This window comes from Urocitellus parryii, chromosome 4 (assembly GCF_045843805.1).
Source record: "Urocitellus parryii isolate mUroPar1 chromosome 4, mUroPar1.hap1, whole genome shotgun sequence".
In the NCBI taxonomy this organism is placed as follows: domain Eukaryota; kingdom Metazoa; phylum Chordata; class Mammalia; order Rodentia; family Sciuridae; genus Urocitellus; species Urocitellus parryii.
The window spans coordinates 7,842,029-7,862,721 of NC_135534.1; the positions used below are offsets into that span (position 1 = coordinate 7,842,029).

A 20,693-nucleotide genomic window follows, 5' to 3' on the forward strand; every position below is an offset into this window, starting at 1 on the left:
CCGGGTCAGGTCCCTCCACTGCCTCCCCCGCCGTCTGCTACTTGCAAAGTCCAGCAGCCGAGGATTCCAGGGTGGGCATGGGAAGGAAAAAAGAGAGAGTGACAAGGGTTGACGATGTGGTTGGACTCTGACAGCCCCTCTGGGCCTCCTTGCGCCCCCCCCAACCTCATCACTAACAACCCACTTAAGTGGAGTCATTTGCTGCATTTAAAGCTCAAAACAGAAGCGGGGTGCAGAGCCCTAGCGTTCAGGTTTCAGTCTCTCCTTTAAGGTCCATCTCTTGATGGCGCCTCACACCAGGCAGCACAGGTCTGGTGTGTTCTGGGCAATGTCTTCCAGGGCTAAGCTCCAAAGCCCGCGTGAAAGGGAGTATACTTTCCCATGCATGGCTGTCAGCCACTTCTTTGGGGCCTCAAGCAGCAATGACCCAGGACGCCATCAGCTTTTATTTTTTATTTATTTTTATTTATTTATTTATTTTTATTTATTTTTTTAGTTCTCGGTGGACACAACATCTTTGTTGGTATGTGGTGCTGAGGATCGAACCCGGGCCGCACGCATGCCAGGCGAGCGCGCTACCGCTTGAGCCACATCCCCAGCCCCCAATCATCAGCTTTTAATTTTAGCTGATCTGCTCATGAACCAGACCCGGGCAATCATTGATATATTGGAATACACCAGTCACCGTGGTGAGCAGGCTCCCTACAGCCCACCAGGCCCGATCGTTCTCAGAAACTTAGAGATGCCTAGAAGATCATGGTCACGAGGGCTTTTAAAGACAACTCACAGTAGCCTCTCAGGGCCTTCTTATGTAAAAGTAAAGAATTCTGGAAGCCATCTGCCAGTTACTGTCAGGTTGTTGTAAGGACCAACAGCTGAGCGGAGTCTTGTTCTCACAGTCCAGTTCTCACACGGAGTTGTGAGAAAGTCATCACTGGTACTTTCTGGCCTGTGTTTTCTGCTAAGGACAAGAGTAGTCAAAGGCTTTATGGTTTTATCCCATGGCCTGCGACCTGTAACCCTGAGACCATTTATGCTTGTCGTAGGAAACTTTGGGCAGCATCCAGGAGACTGTACAGAGGGCATGATGGGAACCAGAGGCAGGCAGGGGAGGGACAGCTGCCCGGAAGGGGTGATCCCTGAGGTGAGTCCCACACTATGGCCAGGAAGAGCAGCCCTCTGCCTCTTTTAATTTACTGATTTGCTCAGGGTTAAGAACAACTCAAATAGGAAAACTGAGACACTGATTATTGACATGTTCCCTGACATTTCCAGAGGAGGTTAGATCCATGGGAGAAACTGAGGATTTGGTACATCAGTGCCAGGGGCTTGGGACAATTTGGTGGGGAGTCTTATTGAAATTCTCTTGCAAGATCTAACCTGCTGGGCTGGGGATATAGCTCAGTTGGTAGAGCGCTTGCCTTGCATGCACAAGGCCCTGGGTTCAATCCCCAGCAAAACACACACACACACACACACACACACACACAAAAGATCTAACTTGCTGAGGGACTGATCCTGGTGAAGTAGCGGGTTATAATGGCTCTTGCCCAAACTGTGGCCTTCCTGCTTCTTTCCTATGCAGTGTATGTCCTTGGGCTGTGGGAGTCTGAACACTGATCCCATTTGATTCTATGGCAACTCCAGGAGGAAAGGATAAGACAAGAAATTTTGGCCCAGGCCACCCTATGGGCCAAGATTGGAATCTCCTTTGAAGCTCTTCTGAATTCCAGTGAAGGTCAAGGCCGGGGATACAGACACCCGTCCAACATAGGGACCGGAAATGGATCTGAGGTCAGGAGGATGCTGGCCATACCCAGGATTCTACCCTCTGGAAGAAGAACCAGATCCCGTGACTGCAGGGTGGTATTGCTAGGGATGCGGAGGAGCAGCGGAATCTGCTTCAACATTTACTCCACTCTTCATTGTGCCATCTGCAGGGCACACTGGGAGGGGCTCCTGGGGACACAAAGGTAGCACAAAAGTCCAAGTCACCGGTAGTAATCCCATCAGGTGGGCGGGAGTGTTTACTCTCTCCAAATGAGTGCAGCAGAGTTCTGGACAATTCTCTGGGTTAAGCGGGGCTATTCCAGGAACAACCCCGTGACAGGAATGTCACACGAACTCTGCAATAAACACTGCATTCTCAGGTAGGACCCCAGTACACAGAGACACAGAAGGGGCAGATTTGGGAATGGCAAAGGAAAATAGGTCTTTTATTGCTACAGAGACCAATCTCTCTTTTGGTCCTTGGGAAGTGGAGTCCCTGTATATTTGTAAAGCCAATTACTGGGTGGCTGTGTGCCAGGGCCATGCTGACCTCTGGTAGACCTTGCCTGGAGTCGGCACCACAGCCCCTGGTGCCCCCAAGAGAAGCCCCAGGGCGGGTCTGGACAGGGGTGAGCTGTTGCCAGCCGGCGCCAGGCTCCGGGCAGCCTAGATGGTTTCTTTGAGAGGAGAAGATCCCAGCTGCTGAAGGGCGATTTCCTCGCTTTTCTCTTCTGCCTCCTTCTTGGAAGAGGCTTCTTTCATTCTGTTCAAAGATAAATGGAAACTCCTGTCATCTCGTGTGAATCCTTTGCCTGTCTCGCCCATTTCTTTGTCTACTTTTAGCAAGTTCGGTGTTGAGAACTTGTTCAGTGGCCCAACCATTTCACCCCAGTTTTTATTCTTAACTTTGAACTCTCCTGTTTCAATCGTTGGGTTCAGGAGTTTAAATTCATTATCGTTTAATATTTGGTTTTGATTTCATTCATCATGGTGATTTCTTCACGTAGCAGCTCCCTTCCTCTCTTCCTACTATCCCATATTCTAGTCCTGCCATGTGAACCTTCTAGTGCTTTTTCTCTGTCCTTGGGCTGAATCAACTCGTGTTCATTTGCTCTTCCCCGTGAGAGCCAAAGAAAATCTGCTCCACAGAGGTAATTTGGAGGTCATTTTTTATTTATTTATTTTTTTTTTGCTGGGGATGTGGCTCAGTGGTAGCTTTTGACTAGCACCATGAGGCCCTGGGTTCCATCCCCAGCACCACAAAAAACAAAACCAAACAACAACAAAAACCCTAACTTTTAAAACATAAACCATCACCCTTACGTTGAGGCAATTACTACAACAATGTTAACATATTTCTTCTCCCTTCCAAGTCTATTTCATGAGATAATTAAGAAAATATAAATAACTTAAACATGCTGCTTATCTGTATTTGTAACTATCCCCATGGCAGTACATTTTTTTGCAGTACTGGGGATGGCACATGGGGGCGCTCTACCACAAGCTGCATCTCCAGCCCTTTTTATTTTTTACTTTGAGACAGGATCTAACTAAGTTGCCTGGGCTGGCCTCCTTCTCCCAATCCTCCTACTTCAGTCTCCCAAGTCATTGGGATTACAGGTGTAAGTCACCTCGTCAGTTGCTCATGCCATTTAAAACTTTTTTTTTCCCCCAGTAATGGGGATGGAACCAAGGGTCTCGCACATGCTAGACATGTGCTCTACCACTGAACCACATCCCCAGTCTACCACTTCAGACTCTTTATAACATAACTCTCTGTATGATGTACTAGAACTTTAAGTTATTGGGTGTTTTGGAAATTTATATATTTTTTTATATGCAGTGCTGAGACTCAAACCCAGTGCCTTACACATGCTAGGCAAGCATTCCACCACTGAGCCACAACTCCAGCTCTGGATATGTTTTATATATAAACTGTGACCACATTTCAGCTTATTTCCTTAGGACAAACTCCTTGAAATGTCACTGCTACTTAGAAGAATACAAAAATGTTTACAGCTCATGATCAGTTGTGTCAAAGAAGTTTCCAGAAAGATCCCTTGCCCACACAGGCTCTTGCATTAACTATTACCATTGGGCTTTAAAATCTTTCCTTACTGAATATTTAAAACTATTACACCCCCTTCTTCTCCTTTTCCTTCCGGTGCTGAAGCTGGAACCCCTGGGCTCACATTTGCCAGGCAAGTGCTGACCCACTGAGCTGCACCCCAGTAGCTGCCCCAGTAGCTTTAAAATTTGCATTTCTTTGATTCTGACTGAGATGCATATTTTCATTCAGTTTACTTCCTATTTGCATTTCCTCCTTTGTGAATGTGCAAGTTTTACATGAAAGAACTTCTAAAACATGGTCAGTCAGTTGTTCTTGGGTGTGCTTGCTCCAACATGACGAGTCATGACCCTAATGAATCACCTGAAAAAAGTTGAGCAACACTGTTCTGCAGCAATGGCCAGAAATGCCTAGAGCCGAGACTGAGACCCTGTTTGGACTGAGAATGATAATGCCAACCAGACAGAAAGCTCTTTTAAAAATATAGCTCAGGGCTGGGGATGCAGCAGTGGTAGAGCCCTTGCCTCACCTGTGTGATGCCTCCAGTTGGACTCCCAGCATAACAAAAAAGAAGAACAAAAAAAACTGTCACTCAGACATACAGATTCCTTCCTCCAAGCCCTGCCCCACAGCACTTTCTCCACTAGCTTAAAAGCCTAAATTCTCAACGTGTCCTCTAAGGTTGGCTCTGCCACCACCTCCTGCCCCACCTTGCAAGCCAGGCACTCTGGGACTCAGGGGGATTTCATAGGCTGCTCCTTCCTCCAAGGACATACTTCCCTTCTCAGACTGGCTGACCCCTCCTCCTTCTCCACCGCATGGTCTCTCTTAATCCCACATATTGGTGTGTGTTTATTTGTGTGTATTTTCCCTCTCTGTCTCCCTTGCTCTGCGAGCTCCAAGAGGGTAGAGATGGCATCTGTTTTCTCCCTCTTCAGTCCGTACTTAGCTTTGTGTCTGACACATGGCAGGAACTCATTGGCTAATAATCAAATGAGATTTCAAAAAGCCTGAATCAAATCCCAGGTACAATCCTCAGCCTGCAGAGCTCTTCAGAGACGTCCTGGCTTTGGTCACTAATCTTCCTGGGGTGCAGCCCCATCTGGACATGCTTCTGCCAGTATCTACCCAGGGGCAGGGCTTGGCTTCCTTGAGACGTCAGCCCATTTTTGTGTTCTGATTGCTCAATAAGCCCTGTGCCTATTTCCACTTTAATAGACTTCTGATTTAAATTTTTTCTGCAGAAGCTCACATGCAAACAGGTGCTGGGTGTGGCTAATTTACTGTGGGCACCGTGGTGCCTGGTCTAATCCCAAGGAAAAGCTGTGAGGACAAGGGGACTCTAGAAGTGCATGATTTGGAGGAATGGCAGAAGAAAGGGGATTGTCCCTCAGTTCTTTACGAGAATGACAACCTGTATCATCAAAAATATATTCAAATACTGGGTTGGGGTTGTGGCTCAGTGGTAGAGCACTCGCCTAGCGTATGGAGGCACTGGGTTCGATCCTCAGCACCACATTAAAAAATAATAATAATCAAAATAAAGATAATGTGTTCATCTACAGCTAAATTTTTTAAAATAAACAAATACTGATTATATTGAATTATTATTATTATTATTATTATTATTATTATTATTATGTGTGTATTTGTATGTGCAAAGCATTTCTTCTTCCCATCTTTTCCTGAACAAAACCAAAACTATGACAAGGGGTAAAACAAGGTGGTATCCACATGCAGGGGTGGCCTGGCCTCAGGTGTCAGAGCTAGAAAGGACAGTGTCCTGGATGGAGAATCCGAGATTAAGCAGTTCATGGGTTGACCAGGTGAGGGGTGTGACCAGGAACAGGCATCAGACCTGGGGCAAGATGAGGAGGACGTCCACACATATAGGTGGCCTGGCCTGGGGTGTCAGAAGCCGAGTGGGAGAGAAGGATGTTCCCACAGGGGACAGCTCCATATGGAGAGGAGTCAGAGCCTGTGGCTGGGCAGAGGGCATCTGTGGAGGAGGGTTAGGGCATCACTATTAGGTGCTCCTACCTGAAATGAATACGGGGTAACCTGTAAGATCAGCAAACCCCAACCAAAATGAACCCCAGAAAAGAACTGATCTGTGATCTTCAAAGCTGTGGTGCATCTGAGCTCATCTTTAAAGATGGAGCCATGACCTTGACCATCTGTCAAGACAGGGGTGAGATAACAGTACTGGCTAGTAATTTATAATGTGCGGTCAGGGCCTGATTCTCCCCTGGAGGCTGCCTTTACCAGCTGTCTACATCTTTTATTAGAATCACACCTATGGTTTCTACCTGGCTTGCCTGGTTATGTAGACTGGCTTTGGTTATGACCAGTGAGATATTAAAAAAAAAAAATCAGCAAACCTGTGCCTTGGCTTCTCTGAGATGGAGAATTTGTCTTGATGGCTTGAGATACAGAAACAAGCCATTCAGGGGCTCAGGTGAGGACCCTGGGAGGTGCACCTGTGCCCCCCCCCCATGCTGGCCTGTGCTCTCCTGCTGTATTGTGAGGCACTATATTGGGTGTACTTTTGGTTGCACTGGTTCTTTCAATGATTAAAAAACCCTGTAGAACTGCGGAAGTCATGAAAATCCAAGAACACCGAGAACCTACTAGAGCCTGAGGAAAATGAGACAACTAAAAGCTCTGTGACTGGGATCTGAACCCTTTTGCTGGATCCAGGCATCAGACATTGTTGCAGAAACAGGCTGGAAGCCTAAAGATGAAACAGTGGTCACATGGCAGTACTGACTTTCTGATTTTGATGGTGGTTTGTGGTTATGTAAGAGAGCATCCTTGTTTGGAGGAATACACATCGAAGTACTTGGAAGGAACGCCAGCAACTTTTTCGCAAGTGCTTCAGGAAAAAGTGATGTGTCTTGCACCCCTGTCCCTGCTTTTCAAAATTAAGGGTCTTCGTTGAGCATGCTGTGACTAAGAAATGCCTCACCCAGGAACAGCCACATCGGATCCCCTCTTGCACTTATTGTCCAGGACATTGCTGCCACCTAGCTCAGTAACCTCTCTAAGGAGGCCCAGGAGAGACATTTCCTCCGGCCTAACACTGAGGGGAGCTTTACTTACCCTGGGGAGCTGGTATTCTCTTCCCGCCAACAGGGTCTCCCTTTCTGTTGTTCAGAAACTCAGGGCCCAGTTCACAACCCTGCAACCATCTGACTTGGCTTCAAATTGCACTTGCCTCTCTCTCCTCTCCCCATTTCTCTACCAGGCTTCATTTCCAACCGAGTCTCCGGGTCTTTGGTCTATTTCTCTTTTTTGCAGTGCTAGGTAGGGCGCGCCTCTTTGCTGAGCTACCCTCAGCCCCCTTCTTTCTCTTTTATGGTCCGCGTTGGGCCCGCTTCTGTCGAAAGCTAAGCCACGGAAGACCGAGGCAGGGAGGATTGCGTCTGCTCCCCGGCTGTTTCCGGGTGACCACCGCCTGCTTGGCCTCGCACCCGCCGTGCCCGGCGCTCCGCTCGCTCACCTCCTCTCCATCGCAGCGATGGTCTCCACCAGGGGCACGTTGCGGGTCTCGGTCAGGAAGCAGAGGACAACCAGGCCTGCTAGAATCGAGGTGGTGCCAAAACCCAAGGGCGGCAGGACCGGGCTGATCTCCCCGAGCGTGGTGACCAGGGGCGCAGCCAAGCCCCCGAGGCGGGCATTGACCGAGGTGAAGCCCATCCCCATCTGCCTGTGGGAGGGAGGACTCAGCACACAGCCTGCACTCTCGGGGCTGGGCCCTGGGTGTCTGGGCAGAGAGCTCTGCACCTGGCCTCTCCTCCGAACACCCACCTGATCTCGGTGGGGTACAGCTCTCCCGTGAACAGGTACACGCAGATGAAGGAGCTGGCCAGGCAGCCCTTGCCCAGAGCTGCTTGGGCGGTGCGCAGGGTCTGCATGTCTAAGGGGGACAAAGGGAGGCTGAGTGTGGGAACAGGGGGTGGCAGGGGAATGTGGTGGGAGGCTGGGGGGAGGCCAAGAGTAGGGGAAAGAGGCAGAGGGTGAAGTTCAGGGGCCTAAGCAGGGATGAGGGAGGTGCATCAGGGCAAGGAGCCTGTATTTCTATTACCTCAGTGCCCAACTGGCACCTGGAAGTCCCCAAACTGCCCTTCTCTGACTTCTGCGCCCCACCCCCACCCCATGTGTCTTTCTCTCTCTATTTTGTACTGGGGATTGAACCCAGGGGTGCTTAAACACTGAGCCACATCCCCAGACCCTTTTTATATTTTTATTTAGAGATAGGGTCTGGCTGAGCTGCTTAGGGCCTTGCTAATTTGCTGAGATTGGCTTTGAACTCACAATCCTCCTGCTTCAGCCTCTGGAGCTACAGGGATTACAGGCATGTGCCACTGCACCCTGGCTCTCCTTCCTCTCTTGTTTGTATCTGTCACCAAGATCTACTGGAGATAAGCTTTGGAGTCAGGCCTGAGTTTAGTCCACAGCTCTGACCCAATGGAGTGACTTGGCCACTGTTATCATCTCCTAGCCTCCCTGTCCTCAACTGTTGTTTATACATTGCAAAACCCCAATTTGAATGTCCCGTATGAGGGTAATGGTCAAAGAAATTATATTGCCTTTGGATTGGTGGCAGCCCAGGCTGCACACTGGAATTTCGTGGGGACATTCCATAAAACACCCACACCTGGGGCCCTGCCCCACATCCATTATATCAAAGCCTCAAGTTTGGATATTTTTAAATATCTAATTCTAATATGCATCCAGAGTTGAAAAACACCAATCTCAATAAAATATAAACTAATAAAAAAAATCAAGCCCATGAAATGTTGTACTAACATGGAAAAGGATGTTTTTAATATATAATGGAAAAGGATATTTTATATATCCTTTTTATATATATTTTACATATATATATATATATCCTTTATCAATGTACATGTATACATATAGATAATCCTATTTGCATTATTGCATTACATATATATGTATATATAAATGATGTCTCAATTACGTAGAATACAAAATCTATAAATAGGAAAAATGATTGGATGAAAATGTCCCAAAATACTAACAATAACACCTGTCCATTTTATAGGTGAGGAACCAGAGCCCAGAGAAGTTAGACGACCTGCCCCAGGCTATGGTGGCAAAGCTGTGGTCACACCTGCGCACATAGTTTGGCACATGTTCTAGATCCCAGATAGTCAATCCTGGCTTCTTGCTGAAGTCACTGCACAGCTTTTTAAGTACTGAGGGTTTGAGAGTCCCTTTTCGTGGTGTGGAGCACCTGGACTTTGGGATTTTTCTCCGGGTGAAGGTGATTTTAGCCAGCTGTGTGAACCATTGCTCCAGACCAGGCTGGCTGAGGTTCAAGTCCTAACTTTTCAACCCATGGACAGGCTGCCTGCTCCGAGTGGACACACACATCAGTGGCCTAAGGAAGTCACCACGTTGGCTCTCCAGTGGCTTTATATGCATTTGTCTGTCTGGCTGTCAAGACTGTCCTTGATTCAAGGGCAGACTCATGACCGTGGTGGATCTTCTTCCTGCACTGACACTAGGCACTAAGAGCTTAACAAACTCCATTAATCCTTAGGCACATTTCCCCCAGATCCAGAAACTACCTCTCAGCCTTGTTCTCTCCGGGTGCGCGTTGCCCACAAGACCCCAGGGGCTCCCAGTTCTCCAGGAACCTGTGTGGCAGTATCCCAGAGGGCAGCACAGGCACAAGCTATGGCTTACCTTCAGGCACAAACATGTTGGCAATGACCATGAGCCCAGCCAGGATGAGGAAGGAGGCCACTGTGGCCCGGCGGCCCACATAAATCATGGTGGTGGTGGCCACCAGCATGGCTGGGATGTCGATGATACCAAACAGAGCCTGTACCAGGTAGATGCTGAGCCCGAACTTCTGCAAGTCCATTGCCAGGCCGTAGTAAGCCACAGAGTTGGAGAACCTGGCAAAGGTGGCAGAATGATCCTGTTCCACCATTTCACTGTCCTGGGCCCAGGACAGGGGACACAGGATGGTTAACATAGGACTCCTCTCCTGGGAGAGTTAGAAACCCTTCCTGGTCTCATAAGTCTCTGACTTTGGCCTTGGAGTCCAGACTTCGCCCATCATCTCTTCCTAACACTCACTCCCCTGAGTCCCATCCATGGACCCTGGAGTGCATTTGGTTTCCTGTCAGCACCACTTAGCACTGAAGTTAAAGCAGTGCTAAAAAAATAAAGACACAAGGAGATGGAGGTAAGTGAAGGACATAGGAGCCTATGACAACAAGCTCCCAGTGGCCAAAGCCAGAACAGAGAAGGAAAGTAAATAATAGAGTATTTATTAAACAAAATAAATAATGTTACTAAATTAGAATCCAAGGTGTAAATGACACATATATGAATCTATTTAAGTAAATGATTGAACAAATCTGGACGGGGGATATGGCTCACTGGTAGCATGCTTGCCTAACACGCACTGGGTCCTGGTTTGATCCCAGTGCTGCACAATCAAACAAACAAACAAATAAAGTTAAAATAGGGCTGGGGCTGGGGCGCTATCAACAACTTAAAAATTTTTTTAAAAAGAATGATTAAAAAAAGTTAAAATAATTTTTAGAAACCCCTGTTTTACAGAAAAGATGCAAACATTTGGGTGAAGGTAATTTCAGCCAGACTCTACCCTTCAGGAGAGTCTGCCCTTCCTTTGAGTATGGAAGGGTCTATATTTCAAATAATAGATGTGGATTTTTTGTTTTGTTTTGTGATGGTCCTGGGGATTAAAGACAGGGGCATACTTACCGTTGAGCTACTCCCCAGCCCACCTTTATATTCTTATCCATTTCTCTTCTTCATGGCAACGTATCTATTGGAATTTCTTTTTGCCCACCTGGCAAACTTGATTAACCACCGCTAGAATGCCAACTGCTGTGTGAAGCCCTCTGCAGCCATGAGCAGAACTGCTGTTTGGATACTTGTCATATTGCATGGACATCATGGTATCTCTAGCTGTTCCCTCCTGGACTTGGAAGTGTTTTTTCAGAATGGACTCGCCCCAGAATCCCCTGCCACCTCCCAGAATCCCCTAGAATCCTCCCAGAATCTCCCTAGAGAACCCAAAGGGATAATGCAAGGTCCATTCTGGAAAAGCTGCCTGTAAGATTCCAGTGGCACTCACCCCTACCCTCAGAGGAGACCTGCCCCCTTCACCAACACAATGTCTCATCTGTCACTCTATCTTAGCACCCAGCAGAGGGCTCCATCAGAAAGGGGGGTGGGATGAGACTGGCTTTGCAAAGCTCACCTGCTCGTTGCGTTGGGAGTATTTCAGGACAGAGTTTGTGAGTGGGAGAAAAAGGCACGTTCCTGCCTCAGGTCAAAGTCTTGGAATGAGCCCCTCACCTACCAGACCACCATGAGACAGCACGTGACCTTGCGGATGGCTGGGGTTCGGAAGAGATCCAGGATAGAGTTGGAGGTGCGGACGCTTGCAAACTCGCCCCGGATGTAGGAGCTCACCACCTGGGTGAGGAATGTGTGATCAGTGGCAGCAAAGGATCCAGGGCCTCCTGTCCCTGCTGGGAACACCTCCATTTTGTGTGTGGGGGCGGTGATCAGAGACTGAACCCAGGGGCACTTAGCCACTGAGCCACATCCCAAATTCATTTTATTTTTTATTTTGAGAGAAGGTCTTGCTTAGTTGCTTAGGCCCTCGCTAAGTTGGTGAGTCTGGCTTTGAACTTGTGATCCTCCCGCCTCAGCCTCCTGAGCTGCTGGGATTACAGGTGTGCGCCCACCACACACCTGTTGGGACCCCTGGAAAGATAGTGGCTCCAGGGCTTTGAGATGAGGCACAGGTTTCAACATGTGCCCCTCCCTCCTGGCTCTGGGGTCTGGGAGTCTGTCCATACCTTTCCTGGTGTAGACTTGGAGATAGTGCTGTTAGGTAGAAGCTAGCAATGAGCAGTCAAGTGTAGGCAAGGTCGTAAGTGGTCTTTAAATTACTTTAGGGGTCCTTCTTTAAGCTACTTCCAAAGTAGACAAGAGAGCAAAGGTGATAGTTAATTTGTAGAAAAGAACCGGAAGCAAAAGGAGCTCATTGGGAAATATGTCAAGAGAAAAGGATTCATGGGACTGACTCTTGACAGGGTCCTCTGATGTGGACATGAAGCTAGGAATTATGGCTCAAGGTGTCTCCCTGTGTCTGGGGAGGAAGAGTCCTTTAGTAATGCAGGAGCAATAAGGTCACTTCTGACAGCTATTGACCCCAGTGTCCCCATTAACATGGGATTGACTTGCGGATGAAGTCGCCCCAAAAGGATGGCCACTGTGACAGTTCCAGAGAGGACCGACTAAGGTAATAATGTAATGAAACAGTAATAAAACTGGGGACACCTTTGTCTCCTTTGCCATTCTCTGTTTGGAGACGGCCCATCTCTCCCTCGAGAGTGCTTTTTGCCGAAGCCTCACTTTTCCTTTACTTTATTTCCGCCTCACGTCACCTATCATGAAGTTCTCTGGCTTTTGCTGTCTGAGGTCAGCGGGACACAAGAGCTGAGGTTTGGAGTTTCAGCTCCCCACTTTCCTGGGACAGTATCAGGAGGTGGTTGAAAGCAGAGGTTCGGAGTCACTTCCCGCTGTGTGTCTTAGGCAGATACCTGACCCGCAAGCTTCAGTTCCTCCTTGGCACCAACGAGGCATTAAGTGAGATGACATATGAGAAGCTGTTAGAGAGTTCCTCACACAGGGCTTACTAAACAGCAGTACTGTTAATGGATGATAACTATCTCCTAAAGAATGGAATGTGTGATAAATTGTGCTCTTGTTATCGGTTCTCCAACAATTTTATTTTGTGATCGCTCTCTGAAGTTGTTTGCTTTTATTACATTTTGACTGGAGGTCAACGTGAAGGTTATTTCCTCACTGCACAGGTGGACAGACCAATGAGAGAAGCAGCTAAATCACTCGCCCCAGATCACACAGACCTGGGAAGGTGGCAGAGGCGGCCTCGAGCTGGAAGGTCATTCCCAGGCCTGCTCCCGCCTCCCCACTCACCTCTTTGGTCAGCCTTTGCCCTTCGGCCCTTCTCCCATTCATGGCGGCCACCTTCTGCAGGTTGCGCAGGGCTTGTTGGGACTTGCCGTGAAGGAGGAGCCATCTGGATGACTCGGGCAGCCACCTGGAGGGAGAGAAGGAGGCAGAAGGCCCAGAGCTGGGTGGAGCTCATTCCATTTCCCAAACCCAATTACACCCACATCCACCTTCTCTCAGATCCTAAAAAAAGGGTGCAATGTCCCAAGAAGACTGGAAGACATGTCACCTTCCCTTTTTTGTAATAAAGAGAATCACTGAAGGGTCCTTAGAGACTACAGTGGACTCAGTATGCAACCTTTCTCTGTCTTTTTTTTGGGGGGAGGGGAGCATCAGAGATTGAACCCAGGGGCGCTTAGCCACTGAGCCACATCCCAAATTCATTTTATTTTTTTATTTTGAGAGAGGCTGGCTTTGAACTTGTGATCCTCCTGCCTCAGCCTCCTGAGCTGCGCCCACCACACCTGACTCTGAATCTGTTTCTGATCCCTCGCTGTGTGGCCTTTACTAAATCATGATCCCTCTCTGGGCTGTGCTTTAGCCTCCCTCTTATAAAATGTCATGGGGCTGTTGTGAGGCACAGAGGAGTTGAAAGACAAAATGATTGACATGTCCCAGAGCTAAAGAAGGGGTTTTACTGGACCTTCTGAAAGCCACCTGAGAGTACTCAGGAGTGTATGGTCCCCCTGAGCACTTTCTGTCCCTTGTGTCCCCACCAGGTCCAGCAAACCCCAGCCTCTCCCATCCCGACCTCTTGCGGGGCCAGGTGAGTGTCCCGTCCCCGGGCGCACTCTCCCCTCCTCCTCACTCCTGCCGGACATACCAAGAATAGAGGAGGAAGATCAGGAAGGGAGCTGAGACAGCAAACTGTAGCCACCGCCAGGGGCGGATCAGGTAGGCCACGCCAGCCAGGATGAGCTGACCCACGGTGAAGGAGAAGCCCAGCAAGATGCCCGCCACAGTCCGGCCCCGGGTGGGCATCCACTCCACAACTGCAGAGGAAACAGCAGTGCGCTCAGGGAGCCTGCCTTCCCCCGCAGCTGCGTAACTCCCCAGGCCTCTTGTTGGCGATAAACTCATGCCAAGACCCATTGAGACTCAGGCCAAAGTGGGGGGATCAAATTACTGAAAGTAAACAATAAAACCACAAGAATGCTAGAACTCACGGTTAGATTTTATATATATAAAAATTCTGAGAAACAATCAAAAGGAGTCAAATGAAGGCTAAGGTTAAACAAATCTGAATTCATAAAAAAAGAAATGTCTAAATAGAAATAAACAACATAAAACACAATAAGCAAAGTCATAGCATTGGCCAAAAAAAAAAAAGTTAAAAATATTTGCAACTCAACAGATAAGAGGCTATTTCTCTAATATTAGAAGTGTTCGTTCAAATCAATAGGAAAATTACCAGCAAGCCTGAAGGGAAATGGGCAAGGGATGTGAATGGCTGGCACAGAGGAAATAGAGTGGTTCATGGTGCTATCAAAACATGGTCGACCCAGCTGGGGGCATAGCTCAGTGGTAGAGCGTGTGCCTACCTTCCAGGAAGCCCTGGGTTCAAAACAGATGCTTAACTTCATGTGAAGACAAATTGCAAATTTCTATAGGCAGAAGAAATTGGAGAAAACCTAAACCTGAGCCTGCCACTTGTCTGTGGGACTGTTAAATAAATCGCGATACATCCTTCCCAGGCATCCACGACAAATTAATGAGGATACTTCTTTCCAGGGAGCAATGAGCCCGTTAGTGCGATCCACCCGCAAAGCAAATCATGTTTCTGCCTTCAGAGTTCAGCCACCGTCTGCTCTTCTCATCTGCTCTGCTGCCACCCTCTGGCCCAGTTCAACCTTGGCTCTTGCTGGGATGAGGGCAATGGCCTCTTCTCTGGACTCCCTGCTTCGGTTCTGGTGCCAAATGGCATCTGCCAGAGGGATCCCGTCAAACCTCAAACACTAAATCAGGTCAGGGCTCCACTCAGCACAGAGTCCTCCAGGGTCTCCTGCCTCATTTGGAATTAAAGCCAAAGTCCTTCAAGTGGCCATGGGGTGGGTCCCCCGGGAGGTATCAACAAACGAGCCAGTGATGGCATTGCTAAGTGAAAGACTCAAGATGCAGAACAGGGGCTGGGGTGGAGCTGAGTTCCACCCTCGGCACTGGAAAAAGTAAAAAGGGCAGAATGGCGTGCATAATAACAAAGAGGGGAGATAGAAAGAGACGTGAGAGTCCTCACACTTTTGTGGCACAATCCAGGGGCAAGGTGTGACCTGTTAAGGAGGCTCTGGAACACCCAACTGAGTCTCAAAAAAGACTTCCTTGCAGACTAAGCTGCCCAAGGACAGAGTTCCCAGCCTGCAGCAGTGTCTGATGTGTGCATGTGTGTGTGATATGTGTATGTGTGTGTGTGTGTGTGTGTGTTTGTGTGTGTGCGTGTGAATGTAGGTATTGTGGGGCTTTGCTGAGATCCTATTGTGTGCTTGGTGCCCCTCATTGTCCTGATACTGAGAGAGGCAGGTGGACCAGCCTGCTGTGTCTTCCAACCCCCAAACTGCTTCTCCATCCCTGAAATTAAAATCCCATCCTGTCATTGGATGGCTGAGGGTGGTGGCAGTTTCTGAGCAAGGTAAGGAATTTAAGTGAAGCACAAGCCCATGTCGGCCCGTGTTCAGGGTGGGCTTCCGACTATCCCATGAACCTCTCCACCAAGACCACCCAGGAAATCCCAGCCTGCGCTGAGGACTGATCCTGCCACTTGTCACTTGGGAGGTAACACTCCTCCCTGGCATCCAACAAGCCAGATCCCCACCATGGAGCCAAGAAACCACAAGTGTTTGTTTTTCCAGTACTGAGAAGTGAACCCAGGAAAGCCCCACCACTGAGCTCCATCCCCAGCCCTTTTTATTTTTTATTTTGAGGTGGGATTCCCAGGCTGGCCTCAAACTTGCCATCCTTATGCCTCAGCTGAGAGAAGCCACCCTTATAAGGGCTGCACGATTTCAGGGCTGTCTGCAGCTCTGGAGAGCATCCTGTCCCACTGCCCTCCGTGTCCCAGTCGCCCCAGTCACCACACTAAGCCTGGTATGCAATGGGCACTTAGTAAGAGGTTATTGTGGATTAACTCACAAATGAAATAAACCGACCCTCTCGGTTCACAGAGGAGGAAATGAGACCCCAGACCAAGGACAAAGCTGCCAGGGCCCCCCTGGCTGTGGGCAGGTCCAAGGTCTGCAAGCCCCGACTCCTAGGCCTAGAACCTGGTAGTGTTCTGAGCTGAGGCCCCTGGAGGAGAACTCCAGCCAAAGGCAATAAGAAAGCTGGGGCTGCCATTCCCCTTCTCCTCCAGCCCCAGCCGTCCAGGCTGCTCCGCGGCTGAACTCACCCAGCGAGAGCGAATTGAGGATGATGCCAGAGAAGGTCATGCCCATCAGGAACCGGAAGACGCAGTAGGCGCTGAAGGAGTCGATGTAGGCCGTGGCGGCCCCTGACACTGCCAGCTGCAGGTATGACCAGACCAGGGGGACCTTGCGGCCCAGCCTGAGCCCAGGGAATGGACAAAGCGTTAGGCTTCAGGAGCAGCAGCGGCATACCCGACAGTCAGTGCCCAGGCCTTCCACTCTGGTAAGGGGAAATCAGCCGCAGGGAAGCTGGGGTGCCTGTGAAACCCACCCCTCAAAACGGAAGGGCAACAGCTGGGACCCAGGCACGGGTCGCCGGAGGGACACCATTGGAAGAAAATTGGAGATGAAGAGACTTATTCCAGGCCCGGGAAAGGCAGAGGTTCTGCAGAGACCCAGAGGTAGGTGTGTGGGTAGGGAGGGGGTCCCCAGGTGTGGCTCTGGCTGGAAGGAGGCCTCTGACCAGCACTCACAGGGAGATGAGCCCTGGCCAGACCCAGGCTGTGGGGGCAGGACCCAGCATGGAGTCTTCAGGGGAGCTGATTGCCATAGGAGGCAGGAGGAGTCCAGGGCCAGGATGGAAGGGTTATGTCACCCCATTGCATACGAGGTACCAGGGCCACAGTGCTCAGCCCTACTTGTCCAGGAGGGCAGGAGACCAAGAAGGTGTGGACAGCGTTTCTTCCCCACACACCCATGACACGTACACTCCTTCCTTCCCTCCTTCCTTCCCTCCTTCCTTCCTTCCTTCCTTCCTTCCTTCCTTCCTTCCTTCCTTCCTTCCTTCCTTCCTTCCTTCATTTTTCTACAACTGCTCATTGAGCATCTCTAAGGCACAGGCCTGAGCTGAGGGCTGGAGACAAGGAGGCCCTCCAGATAGGATACAAGTTCCCATGTAGACAGACCAGGTGTGATGAGGGGTTGAGGGGATGAGCTCTGGAGTCTGGGAGGGCCTCCCCACCAACCGGAACGGAGGGAAGAGGGGCAGGGGAGGGAAGAGGAGGTGAGGGAGCTGGACTTCTTCAAAGCCAGGGCCCCGCTCTGTCTCACAGTCTTTCCGTGAGGGTGAGTTCTGGTTCATTTGTACACAGGATGCTGTGTGGACGTGAGAGAGGACAGCACCGCTTTTCCAAAGGAATATGGAGAAGCCTCCAAAGTGAAGATAAAGTGGGGGGCTGGAGCCTGTGGGGAGTGTTCCAGCATTTGCGTGGGGTTGGGGGAGCAGGCTGGGGGTGCGGCTCTCCCAGCATGTGCAGGGGCCTGAGTTCCATCCTTACCCAGCATGAAAAGGAAGGGGCAAGCACATATACTGATTTGACCGACTGCATAAAACCTCAAAACGTCTCGAGGAAGGATGGCCAGAAAAGGGAATTTTGAAAGCTCTCACCACAAACAAGTGGTGAACGTCTAAGGTGACAGATACACCGACTACCCTGATTTGATCATTGCACATTATAGACTTGCCCTGAACAGCACCTTGTAACCCATAGCTATGTACATGTGTGCATCAAAAAACATAAAACTTTTTTTAAATGTCTTTTTTTTTTATTGTCAATGGACCTTTATTTTGTTTATGTGGTGCTGAAAATGGAACCCAGTGCCTCATGAATTCTAGGCAAGTGCTCCTTCACTGAGCCACAACCCCAGCTCCCAAATTATAAAACTTCATGAAAAATTTAGAAATGAAAATAGAGGCTGGGGTTGTAGCTCAGTGGTAGAGTGCTTGTCTAGCATGTGTGAGGCCCTGGGTTTAAACACCAGCACAACACACACGCACACACACACACACACACACACACACACACACACACACACAGAAATAAAGATCTCTCTAATTGGAGATGTAGAAACTGGGCTGCTCCATGGAGGGAGAGATGGGGCGAGACGGGAAAGCTTTCTTTCTGCATGCTCTTTGGTATCTTTTGGGATTTTGAAGGATGTAAATGCACTTCTGCATTATCCATTGAAAATATGAGTAAACTTTTACAAAGAAATGTTAGCATAGCAGGGCACCATGGCACACACCCAGCGATTCTGGAGGCTAAGGCAGGAGGATCAAGAGTTCAAAACCAGCCTCAGCAGGGAGGCCCTAAACAACTCAGCGAGACCATTTCTAAATAATATATTTTAAAAGGGGCTGGGGATATGACTAATTGGTTAAGTGTCCCTGGGTTCAATCCTGATTCGGGGGAGGGGGGGTAGAAAAAGAAAAAAACACAGAGACCGTCACTGGTGGAAGGGACACTCACACCAGAAGCTCACCTGTCCGCCAGGCTGCCAAACACGGCGGCCCCCAGCAGCACCCCAGCCATGTAGATGGACTGAGCCAGGTCACGGAGGGTGCGGGCCTCACACACCAGATCCCACTGCGAGGAGAGTGGGAGACTGAGCCCTGGCCTGAGGCAGCAGCCCCCCGCCCCCCACGGCTCCCTCTGACCTCCATCACGATGGTGGACGGGAACACGCTGCGGTCGTAGACCCAGCCGTCCTTGCAGCCCTCGGTGGCCACCCCGTAGACCGAAGTGTTGGGGCTCAGAAGGGCCCACTGAGGCTCTGTGAAGCGCTGGCATGGCTCAGGGACCCCGTGCTGGTCAAGGGGTATGGTGGCCCTCAGCCAGGCCCCCGAGTCGTTGGTGGTGGCCCCGGTGTGGTTGGCGGGAAGCTGGCAGTGATGGGGGACCGCAGCGGCCGTGAAGTTCTGGAGGAAGTTGTGGCAGGCCAGCAGGCCACAGGGCAGCAGCAGCAGGGCCGTGTAGACCAGCTGGAAGCGGCCCACCCCGCCCAGGGTGTCCAGCAGGTCCGTGAAGGCCATGGCCTCGGGCCTGACTCAAGGCCCAGCCTGCCCCAGGCCTTATGTAAAGGGACAGGGGAGGGGCTTTGGGGGCGGAGGACCAGGCCAGGGGTGAGGAGTCTGGTTACACCTCACTGGAAGTCTTGAGTGTCCCCACATCTGTGGGCTCCCCGCCCCGGGCCCTCCTTCCTGCCTCCCTCCGTCTCTCACCTTCTGAGTTAGACAGGTGAGGAGTCCCAGAAAGCCACCTCCCAGCACAGCCCAACCAGGCCCAGCGCCCTGCCCCTCCGCCTGCCCACCTGCACCCGCGCTTCTGGAGGCGACAGGAGGCTTGAGCAGCCCCGACTCTGGCCTCAAAATGCGTGGGACCAAGGTCTTGTCACTGTGTTTCAAACCACGGTCGGAACTGTCAGAGTCACAAATAAGGGGGTGACAGTAATTATGGCTGCTCGCCCTTCCCCCACTCCATGAGAGTCAGGGAGTTGGTGCACAGCTGATGTTGGGGAAGGTCCAGGCTGGGGCTGGGGCTCAGCGGTAGAGCGCTCGCCTAGCATGTGCAGGGCCCTGGGTTCGATCCTCAGCACCACATAAATCAATAAATAAAATAAAGGTATCACGTCCAACTACAACTAAAAAATAAGTATTTTTTTTTAAAAAATGCCCCAATAGAGCTGGGTGCAGTGGCGAATGCCTAGAGTCCCAGAGACTCGGGAGGCTGAACCAGGAGGATTGTAAACTCAAGGCCAGCCTGGGCAACTCAGTGAGACCCTGTCTCAAAACAAAGACTCAAAAGGGCTGGGGTTCCATCCCCAGTACCAAAAATAAAATAAAGCCCAAATAGGGGAGTCAAGAGGAAGCCGCAGTCTCAGCCTCAAACCTGGGGTCTCTGAAGTTAGGTCCCCAGATGACCCAGAACCACAGTGTCGCAACCCCTATAACAAGTGACGCCCAACACAGAGAACCACGGAGGGCTGAGCAGGGTGGGCCCAGAGACCTCCCACCTCGGCAGCCCCCGCATCTCAGTGATGAGGATAGGCATCCAGGAGGACCTGGCCCAGGAGCAGTCAAGAAGCAGGTGACACCTGCCAATGCCTCCTCTTCCTCTCCACCCCACAGTAGCTGGAGGCAGCCCACTTCTTGCTCCCTCACCCTGTGCCCTGGAGCAGTCTCCGTCTGCACCCTGCAGTCAGTGCTAGTTGATGGCTGTCCCCTCTCCCCACTCTTAACTCTGGGAAGAACAGCAGCATCCCAGAGGTGCCGGAGCAGCTTAGATAAGCTACAGGTGTGTGGGTCACAGGAGAGACCCCACCCCAACCCCAGAGGACCTGAAGGAGGCTCTGTGCAGCTCCCTGGGGGGTGAGGTTTGTGCTAAGTATGGGTTTGGGTTTCAGCGGAAACTGGCCTGGTGGATTTATGAAGGTAAGGCAAGGGTCAGGCCTCCAGGCTTCACAGTGCAGCCCTGTCCCTGTGCCAGGCCCTGGGCCTCATCCTCCCTGGCCTCCCAGGGCCATAGGTGACCCCACTCGGACGCCCTGCACTCACTCCAGCAATGGGTGAGCTTGAGGCCAGGAGCTGGCCCCCTGCTAAGGCTTCCTGCCGCCCTCCCAGC

At 50.4% G+C, this 20,693-nt stretch overlaps 1 protein-coding gene across 1 annotated transcript; it reads right to left on the bottom strand.

Moving 5' to 3' along the window:
* Nucleotides 1-2,436: 2,436 nt before the first annotated feature.
* LOC113188213 (solute carrier family 22 member 20) lies at nucleotides 2,437-19,105 on the bottom strand. The gene is made up of 10 exons (XM_026396401.2): nucleotides 18,731-19,105; nucleotides 18,556-18,659; nucleotides 16,278-16,432; nucleotides 13,722-13,890; nucleotides 12,863-12,986; nucleotides 11,214-11,329; nucleotides 9,557-9,771; nucleotides 7,649-7,757; nucleotides 7,341-7,547; nucleotides 2,437-2,533 (listed from the first exon to the last, which is right to left on the bottom strand). Exons 1-10 carry the CDS (start codon nucleotides 19,103-19,105, stop codon nucleotides 2,437-2,439), a joined length of 1,671 nt encoding a protein of 556 aa, XP_026252186.2.
* Between the last annotated feature and the right edge of the window lie 1,588 nt (nucleotides 19,106-20,693).

What these genes read in the sequence shown, in the direction of transcription:
- LOC113188213 (XM_026396401.2), bottom strand. Translation starts at nt 19,105, where the DNA reads ATGGCCTTCACGGACCTGCTGGACACCCTGGGCGGGGTGGGCCGCTTC. An exon ending in CGTCCACCATCGTGATGGAG is followed by an intron (nt 18,660 to 18,730) that starts GTCAGAGGGAGC and finishes CTCTCCTCGCAG; the next exon opens with TGGGATCTGGTGTGTGAGGC. An exon ending in CAACATGTTTGTGCCTGAAG is followed by an intron (nt 7,758 to 9,556) that starts GTAAGCCATAGC and finishes TGTCCCCCTTAG; the next exon opens with ACATGCAGACCCTGCGCACC.